This window comes from Phalaenopsis equestris, unplaced genomic scaffold, assembly GCF_001263595.1.
Source record: "Phalaenopsis equestris unplaced genomic scaffold, ASM126359v1 Scaffold000256, whole genome shotgun sequence".
NCBI classification, from domain to species: domain Eukaryota; kingdom Viridiplantae; phylum Streptophyta; class Magnoliopsida; order Asparagales; family Orchidaceae; genus Phalaenopsis; species Phalaenopsis equestris.
Genome location: NW_018164698.1, coordinates 460,577 through 470,482, shown reverse-complemented (window position 1 = coordinate 470,482; position 9,906 = coordinate 460,577). Strand labels below are relative to the sequence as shown.

Sequence of the window (9,906 nt, the reverse complement as noted above, 5' to 3'; positions counted from 1 at the left end):
CTTTTCCCCATAAGGAGGGTCTTTCCACATTACGGAGGACTTTTCCCCCCTGACGATGGACTTTTTTCCTCTGAAGTAGGACTCTTCCCCAAGGAGGAGAATTGTTCCCCTGGACCTCCGACCAACCACCGGAACCTAACGACTCCCTTCGACAAAAAAACCCTAAAATGACAGATCCAACAGTTGATGAGGTATCCTGTAGAATATACCAACACAAGATTAAAATATCTTGTACTGCACTTTTTAAGTAAGGGTAATATTGTAATGTACTTATTGGCCCTCATATCATCTATAAATAAGATGAAAATTTTCATGTAAATTGGCTTTTTTTGGCTCCCCCCACTTATAACCTATATTTCTATGGAATAACATGGGTCCACGAGCCATTTTTGGGGATGGGGATGGGGATGGGGATGGGGAGGGGGGACATACTAAAAAGTGTGGTGAGCGTGAATCATGTCAGCAATAAGAAATCTGATAAACATCTGTGTTTCCTTCTCATCGGATTTTCTGAAGCACTCTGTCTTCATCATCTCCGTTCAACCACGTCGGAATTAAAGCTAGACAATACCATATTTTCTCATACCATCAATATGTGATTTCATCGGATCGGACCCACGATAAGGCGATAGAAGTGTTGGATCGGATTTTTAAAGAAGCCTAGAAGTCATGAACTCTCTAGCCTTGGAATGGAGTGATGTGATGGATTCGAGGGTGATGGAGGTAAAGTATAAATGCGTGCTAGAAAATTTGCGGCCGTAGAGTATGAATTATTGTCTTAACGTTGCAGGAGAATTCAACACACTCAGGAAAAAAAACAACCAGTAATGACATTAGAAGTTTTTACGTGGAAAACCCGTAAAAAAAAAACTATGGATCCTGACCCAGATGCAAAAATCCACTAAAGCCAACCGTACCTCAGTTATCTTCACCAGCCAACCGGCTGACCGGTTGTCTAGCCGACTATCGCCCGAACACCATTTTAATCACCGCTGAAAATTTAGAAGAAGACGATGGAATCTCTCTCTCCCTCTCTCACTAAGAGAACTCTACTTTGTTTCTCTCTGGAAACGATAAACATCTGTGTTTCCTTCTCATCAGATTCTTGAAGCACTCTGTCTTCATCATCTTCGTTCAACCACGTCGGAATTAAAGCTAGATAATACCATATTTTCTCATACCATCAATATGTGATTTCATCGGATCAGACCCACGATAAGGCAACAAAAGTGTTGGATCGAATTTTTAAAGAAGCCTGGAAGATCTTGAACTCTCTAGCCTCGGAATGGAGTGATGTGACGGATTCGAGGGTGATGGAGGTAGGGTATGAATGCGTGCTAGGAAATTTGCAGCGGTATAGTATGAATTATTGTCTTAGCGTTGCAGGAGAATTCAACACACTCAGGAAAAAGAAAACAAATAGTAATGACATTAGAGGTTTTTATGTGGAAAACTCGTAAAGAGAAAAAACTATGGAACCTGACCCAAATGTAAAAATCCAGTATATATTAATGATTACAGAAACCCCTCGTCTCACAGACGGGAAAAAGTTACTAAGTTTTTCAAGTTACAATGTCGATTGATGGCTTTCGGTCGGTGGTAGTCAACGATGATTAGTGGTGATCGACGGAAGTGGCCGGTGTCGACGACGGTCTGAGTTGGTCCACGGCGGTTCGCGTTGGTCGACCGCTGTCGACATTGGTTGACGGCAGCCGGCGACAATCGAAGAAGAAAGAAGTGGTATTGTACTTCAATTCCTTCTCAAAGTTTTAAGTTATCGACGGAAGTGCACGATGGGTGGGGCTCTATTTATAGTGTTATGGATTCAATGAATGCAGGAATATGAATCACTTTGATTGGATGGTCCAGAGGGCTTCGAGTAGACGACGTTTGATAGACATTTGAGTGCCTGAACAATGTCAGAATTGAGCAATCCTGAGCTCGTTGGATTCGTCTTGTGAAGAAGCTCGATTTGATTATAGGCTTGCTAGATTCGACATTCTTTTAACCTTCTAAATATGTCCTGAAAATTTTTAAGAGTGGTTTAATGACTTGATTTGACTCGGATTGGACTAAATTTGGTAACATTGGGTTCTTGTCGAGCCGGTTAGTTTGATTGTAAGTTTGTTGAAATCGAGTTATGGATGAGTTTTTAAAGAGGATTGAATATTTTTTGCTCAAAAAATCACCTCCAAAACTATAACACGCCTCAAGATTCGTTTTGGTGATGGAGATTTGTTGGAGATGTACCAGGGACGTTGACTTGAGATTAATTGGTTAGCGGAAAGGAAAAGTGAAGGGGAATGGGGGAGAAAGGTTTTGGTTAGGATTTATGGGGAAGGGGTGTATGTGTTCTTCGATCGGGTGGATGAGATCCGGACATTTGAGTTCATATCACGGCATGGATAGGGTCCTCGATTGCTTGGGAGATTCAACAAAGGCCGCCTTGAGGACATCATTCATGCCAGGGCCACCCGGCTTGAACAAAGGATGGATCTGCTGTCCAACCTGCTGTTGCAAACAAACAAAACAAGTGGAAGCAATGGTCGACGGGAAATATACAGTCTAAAGGGAAAGCCGAGCCATACGTGTGTGCTCGCCGCCGATGGTGACGCCTAACCACCACCACTCGCTTCTGCAACAAGAAGGAATCCAGGGCACTATGGCCCACTGCAGGAGAGCACCTGATTCCCAAGAAGAATTTATAATTACAGGGGTGTCACCCTTCACAAATGCGGCCGATGGGAAGCTAGAATGGGTTAGTTTTTAGGGAAGAAGCATGTGTATTTGTGCCTCTTAAACAGAGAAGTAAATTAATGCAAGATGAGGAAATGGAAATCAAAGAAAATAAGAAAGAAGGGTACACTGGGACAAGAATCTTTAGTTCCCTTGCTTTTCGGAAAAACGGCGACAGAGAACAACAAAATCTGGGTGGGTTGGAGCCAACACGATCCATTGGAAGAACCGAACGGATGCAATACATAACACAATTTTTATGTATTTTTATATTTCCATACATGCCAATCAGCTCATATATCTATATGTCCTATATGTTCACATGCATACCGCTCAATTCTTTTGTATACCTCTAGCAGCAGGTCATCCTCCAACCGACCATTGCGCCGGTTGCTCCGGCCGACCACCTCAATGCTCTGGCCGGCCACCTAAAGAATAGAAGATTTACAATATATATATATATATATATATATATATAAATACTTTGAAATATACCCCTACCTCTCACCATCAACTACATTATGTTTTATTTATATGTGAGAAGTCAAGTCAAAACTCAAGAGTTTCATAAATGTCGTGGCTACTCAACACTTAGGGAACTTGAGCCCAAGAAGTATAACCGACAATGATGTCATAGACGTCTGATTGGGACCCCAAGGGGCTAATCATGACACTTTCCTTACAATGAGTTCAAGTCTTGTAGCTCATATTGGATGAACGCTCAGAGACGATTCCCCACTCGGCAAGCTCCGCTAGGGTTGCAAAAAAAAAAAAATTCTAACATACAACAGCGACAAGTTCCACGAGGGGTGCAAAAAAATCTAACACCCAACAGCGACAATCTTCGCTAGGGGTGCAAAAAAATAATCAAACACCCGGCAGCAACAAGCTTCACGAAGGGTGACAAAAAGCGACAAGCTCTGAGATGGGTGCAACAAAAAAAAAATCTTACACCCAGCAAGAACAAGCTCTGGAGACGTACAAAAAAAATTAAACAGCCAACAACGACAAGCTCCGCAAGAGGTGCAAAAGAAAATATTACACCCGGCAGTAGCAAGCTCAGCGAGGGGTGCAACGCTCTAGAACTCCACCCCAGGGCAAACAGCTCCAGAAATCCACTCCGAGGCAAATGGCGCTAGGACTCCCCTCCAGAGATGGCAATTCTAGAACTCTTCCTCAAGTCAGGCAAATGAACAAAGAACTCTGACGGTCGACCTTTTTCTCCGATCCGCCACCGGAGTCTGACGACTCCCTAGATAGAAAAAACTCAAAAATGACAAATCAGTAAATAACAATAAAGCTACCAGAATCGAGCACAAAAAGCACCTAGCATGGAGTATCGATAGCAAATTATTTGTTCAAGATTTGTTTGATTTACAAATTTTATTTTCCTGATTGCATATGTCGCTATCAAAGAGCATGAAAATTAAGAAACTTAACATGTATACACAAGAATGATTTACACGGCTTGAGGCAATCTACAGTCTACTCCCGTCGAATTAACTACCCTCCACCGACTTTTTCCACAAGCGGAGGGCTTTTCCCCTAACGAAGTACTTTTCCTCTAAACGGAGGACTTTTCCCTTGACGGAGGACTTTTTACTCCAACGGAGGACTCTTCCCCCACTCGAAGAACTATTCCCTCAAACAGAGAACCATTCCCCTGGAAGGAGGACTTTTTCCTTCGACTAGCCATTGGAACCTGAAGACTCTCCTCGACAGAAAAACCCTAAAATGACTGATCCAGCGGTTGGTGAGTTATCCAATATAATACACCAACACAAAAGATTAAATTATCACGCATTACCATTTTTAAACAAGGATAATATTGTAATTTACTTTTTGGTCCTACTATCATCTATAAATAGGATGTCACTTTTCATGTAAAAGGTCTTCTTTGGCTCCCCCTCTTGTAAACTCTGATTTTCCAGAATAAAACGGGTCCGCGAGCCCGAGAACACCCCGATTTGCTTTTCCAGAATAACACAGGTCCGCGAACCCGAGAACACCCCGATTTGCTCGTCGCGGGCAGTCAGTGCAAATTGGTGAATAATTTGTTTGTGCTCCCAATAAAGCAGGTCTCCTATTTCTCATAAGCGGGTTTGATAATGATTATATATATAATATTTATCTGAACTCGATCAATGTATTTTAATCCATTGAAACTTCCAATTAGTGCCTCAACACAATTTTGAATGTTTCAATGTGTTATTGATAATCAGAATTTGTACAATTTAATCCCAATTTCTTTTCTCAGAAGAAGAATTTATGCTTCTTTTAAATAAACAAACAGAAAAATCAAATAGAATTGCTGCTAATTTATTGAAATTAGTCAGTGATAAGCAAAATTCTGCAATACTACAGGAGTTATACAGGATGTACAGCCTTACCAAGCTCACTTCTTAATTATGCAGCAGAGATTGCTCGGTAGCCCTCCTTCTCAAGCCGTTTTGCAAGGGAACTGTCGCCAGTTCTCACAATTGCACCGGCCTCCTGCACACATTTTAAAGTAATCCAACTTCGTAAATTAACAAATAGACGTGCAGTGCACTTGGCTTATTTCTCAGAATAATATAAATTATAAATAATATGTGAGAAAAAGGTTTGTGAAATTTGACTGTATAACCGTCGTAGCATACCTAACACCTAAACTTTCAGCAATAACAAATATAAGTGCAGTTGGCTTATATAGCCTTCTCAGAATAATGAAAATTATTAATAAATATGTGTGAAAACGTTTGGGAAATTTGACTGTATAACTTTCATAATAGGCTTAGTTGTGCAAATATGCCTTCTCTTATTTACATACCAACCACACAATTCTTTATGTATATACATCTCTAACACCTAAACTTTCATATATATATATATAGCACTTTGGTGTTATAAAATAGATATAATATACATACATATAGACATAGATATATAGATATGTAGATATATGTATATATATATTTATGTAGGTATGTATGTGTGTGTGTAGCTATTTATTTATAACATTTTGGTGTGATCGACCAATGCATGAAAATATGTACTTCACTTTTTAAAAGTAAATGATATTGAGATTTTTTATGTGGTATTCAAAATTTGAGTGCTAAGGATGTAAATATTAAATTTCTGGCATTAAATAAGTAAATACATGGAGCATTATGTGGTATGCCTATAAATGCCTGCCTTTTTTTTTTAGGGTCATTTGCATACCACCTAATTTTTATGTATATACATATCTCGCACCTAAACTATACTTTTTACATTTATGACACTCAAATCTTTCATATCACATCAAAAATAACATTTTTTTACTTTAAAAAAAAAAATTTGAAATACATGTTTTCATGCATGAATGTATAAATTGAAATTTAGCGTTAGATATGTAAATACATAGGAATTAAATGGATGCATTTTAAATAATCCTTTTCTCTCACAGCAAATATACTCCAAAATACTTTTTCGACCCTGTTCATAATTGGAATAGAGCAACGCAATTTTATTGATATGAGGGGTATTTAAACCCAACTATAATAGGCATAACAAAAGAAAGAAACAAAGACGGAATAAAATAGCTAGAAAAAAAATAAAATAGAATAAAACAAAATAGGAAATTCATAAATAGAAAACAAAAACAAATAATAAGTAATAACGACTTATAATCCAATACTCCCCCACATGTTGAAGCATAGAGTCATGTTCAACTTGGACTTAAAGTCATCGAACAAAGGGCGAGACAGATTTTTGGTGAGAATGTCTGCTAATTAACTACTGGAGGGCACATATGGAACATAAATCTCCCCAGACTTAATCTTTTCTTTAATGAAGTGTTTGTCGATCTCCACATATTTGGTCTGATCATGTTGGACAGGGTTATGAAGAATGTTGATTGCGGTCTTATTATCACAGAATAGTTGCAGTGGGACGGATGTTGGCATACGGAGTTCGCAGAGCATAATGTGCAGTCAAAGAGCTTCATAAATTCCTAAGGATATGAATCTGAATTCAGTTGCAGCACTACTTTGGGCAACCAAAGGTTGTTTATCGCTAATCCACGTGACAAGATTGTCTCATACAAATGAACAATAACCAGAAGTGGAACGACGATCATGAACTGATTCAGCCCAATAGGCAACTGCATACACAACAATAGACAGTGGTGTGACGAGAGAAAAACAAATCTCAGTCTGATATACCTTTTAAGTAGTGGAGAATCCAGTGAACAGTTTGGAGGAGGTGCTTGTAGGGGTCATGCATGAATTGACTAACTATTCTAATAGCGTGACATATGTTGGGGCGAGTATGAGCAAGGTAGACGAGTTTTTCCATAATAGGTTGATAATGAGTCGTGTTAACAGACACAACATTAAGAATGTCAGATAATTATTTATTAGGATCCATGGGAACAATAACAGCTTTGCATAAAAGAAGGTTGTTCTCTGGTAAGAGATCAATCACATATTTGCACTGAAACAAACAAATTCCCCAAGAGGACCGAGTCATTTCCACGCCTAAGAAGTAAAGTAGAGATCCCAAGTTCTTTATCTCGAAAGATGAAGAAAGAATGTTTTTTAAGGACTCCAATGTTGGGAGATTGTTACTTGAAAGAATAATATCGTCAACATAAACAATAAGAAAGCTATCTGACCGCTGGAGAAATGTCGGAAGAAGAGGGTGAAATCTGATTGAGCATGAGTAAAGCCATGGCCCAAGACAAACTTTGTGAACTTGTCGAACCAACCACTTGGGGACTGTTTTAGCCCATAAAGGGACTTTCGTAGCCTGCACACCCATCCTCTAGAGGCATTAGAATTAAACCCTGAAGGGAGAGACATGTACAACTCTTCTGTCAGCTCTCCGTTCAAGAATGCATTCTTGACAGCTAGTTAGAATACTGGTCAATCCAGATTTACTATAAGTGACAACAGAAATCAAATAGTGTTCAACTTAGCCACTGTAGGAAAGGTCTCCTCATAGTCAACTCCGTAAATCTGTGTATCATTTGACGACCAATCTTGACTTGTTGTGTTCAAAGAACCCGTCAGCGTTAAACTTGGTGTTGAAATTTATCAGCACTCTATAACATTTCCAGCCTGAGGAAGGTCCACGACGTCCCACGTATAGTTCCGCTAAATGGCGTTCATCTATTTCATTACTGTTGTTTTTTAGGCTGGTACAACAAGAGGGATCTCAATATTAGCAGGGGTCTGATGGTTCATCAGGGAAGTAGCAAATGGTCAGAAGGTCAGCAATAAACGGTGGAAAGAGACATCTTTTGTCATATAATAGAGGGAACATGTATGATTGCAAACCTTACTCGAAAAACTCACCTCCTCATTCAGAGGAGGGGTGGTCCTGAGGATGTCGTCTGGAGTGGAGTCAAGGTCCTGTAAGGAGGTAGCAGGCTCCAGAGTAGGAGAATTAGGATAGTTGTGCCAAGTGTAGACACTGACAGTGGGAGGAAGAGATGATGCACTCAATGTGACAGGGGACTCCTCAGTGGTAGGAACAAAAGGAGGATCATCCATAAGAGTAGGAAACTGGACAATGTCGAGGAACTCAAGCTCCCCTTCACTAGAGATCAAGCTAGAAAAATAGGGAACATTTTCAAATAAGGAGACATCATCACTCATATAAATTTTGTTTGTGGTCGGATCAAAGCACTGATACCTTTTTTGAGTTGCAGAGTGCCCAAGAAAGATGCACTTTATGAATCTAGGATCAAGTTTACTCCGAATAGAGGCAGTGTTTCAAACAAAGGCAGTGCGCCAAAAAACCTTGGGATCTAATGTGGAGAAGACCCTGATTGGAAGGGAAGCAAGACATGAGGACGGCTAAGGGGGTTCGAAATTTGTGAATTTTAGAGAGAACTCTATTTATGAGATAGGTGGCAGTTAGAACCTTCCAAAAATGTCTCGAGACATTGGATTGAAACGTAATAAAGCAAGCAATGTCGACGACGTGACCGTTTTAGCAAGTTGCTGATTGTGAGGTGAGAACCTCAACATGATTTTAAAAATTGTTCAACTAACATGCCACAAAATAAATTTTGATCTTAAACGCACGAAAATACTTTGAGGCTCATGCATTCTTTAGGATTACAAGGAACGAACACCAAAGAGAGAATTCTTCATGCTAGTGCAAAATTAAAGAGTAGAATGGGAGCAGGATTATGCAAATCAGGGGTCAGGTTGTCTTCAAATCGAGCACAAGAGACCAAAATCAAGACTGAAAGCAGGAGTCAGAGCATCAAGAGTCATTGGCAAGTTTTTTTTCGTGACTTTCTAAAGGCCAAGGCCAAGGGTAAAACATTATCTCCAATATATTCATAAGGCAACACCAAACAAAGGTATTGATTTAAAATGATAAACGGATTTATGCTCTGACGCTAAAGCTATCATGTTTAACCCATTTTTAAGTTTGTGCCCACTGCCAACTAAATTAGGAATTCTACAAGATTGGACTGATTGTCTCAAAATTGACTCCAATTCAATTGACAATTTTTAAAGTGCAGTTTTGACTATACTTAATTTTTTGTTTTTTTTTTTAATTTACCCTTCGAGATTTAAGCTTTGTCTCGTTAAGGCAAAAAGCCTCAGTTTTCAGTTTCTGTCTTTTTAAACCTTACATCTTGGAACTCATCAATGCTCTGTTGACCTCATTTTTGTGAGGTCTATTCTTCTCCTCCTTAGAGCCTAGGTTCTAGCTCTAGAAATTCCTATGGACCATCTTAGAAAACTAGAATTGAGACTCACCTTTCTAGAAATTTCAGCCAATTCCTATTTTCCTTTGATGTCTAGCATCTTTGGCACAAGACCATCGTCTTATGAACGAGCGGTTATGGGTTATTTTGCGAAGATTCAAGGAAAATGTTCTAAATAGGACTTCAAGCCTTAGGAAAACATTTGTCACGACTTTTTCGTCACGTACACACACAAAGTACACGAAGTTCACGAAATTGCGCGAAATCGGACTTCAATTAAGCCCAAAGAACGGGTGAAAATGCGAACTTCTCCGGATGACCTGCGACGACAAATGGGACTGCGCCAACGCGTCCGGGATACCCATTTTGGTAGGGACGGACACCCATATTGCCATACTTTCGACACGAGAAAATTGGCACGCAAATCGGTGAATTCGTCAAAATGACCTCCGACGACAAATTGGACTGCGTCAACGCGT

The 9,906-nt window shown here is 39.6% G+C and overlaps 1 protein-coding gene across 3 annotated transcripts in view; it reads right to left on the bottom strand.

The window, feature by feature from the left end:
- Window positions 1-3,836: 3,836 nt before the first annotated feature.
- LOC110024467 (ABC transporter I family member 6, chloroplastic) overlaps window positions 3,837-9,906 on the bottom strand; it is a 24,186-nt gene continuing 18,116 nt past the window's right edge. The window contains exons 6-7 of one of the 3 annotated variants that reach the window (XM_020724447.1): window positions 5,127-5,229; window positions 3,837-3,988 (exon numbers count right to left, since the gene is read on the bottom strand). In XM_020724447.1, the coding sequence (XP_020580106.1) occupies window positions 5,143-5,229 (87 nt within the window). In that variant the 3' untranslated portion in view covers window positions 3,837-3,988; window positions 5,127-5,142. Of the gene's footprint in view, window positions 3,989-4,962; window positions 5,230-9,906 lie in introns of those variants that run through there. The other 2 variants (XM_020724448.1, XM_020724446.1) reach the window with 2 other exon arrangements.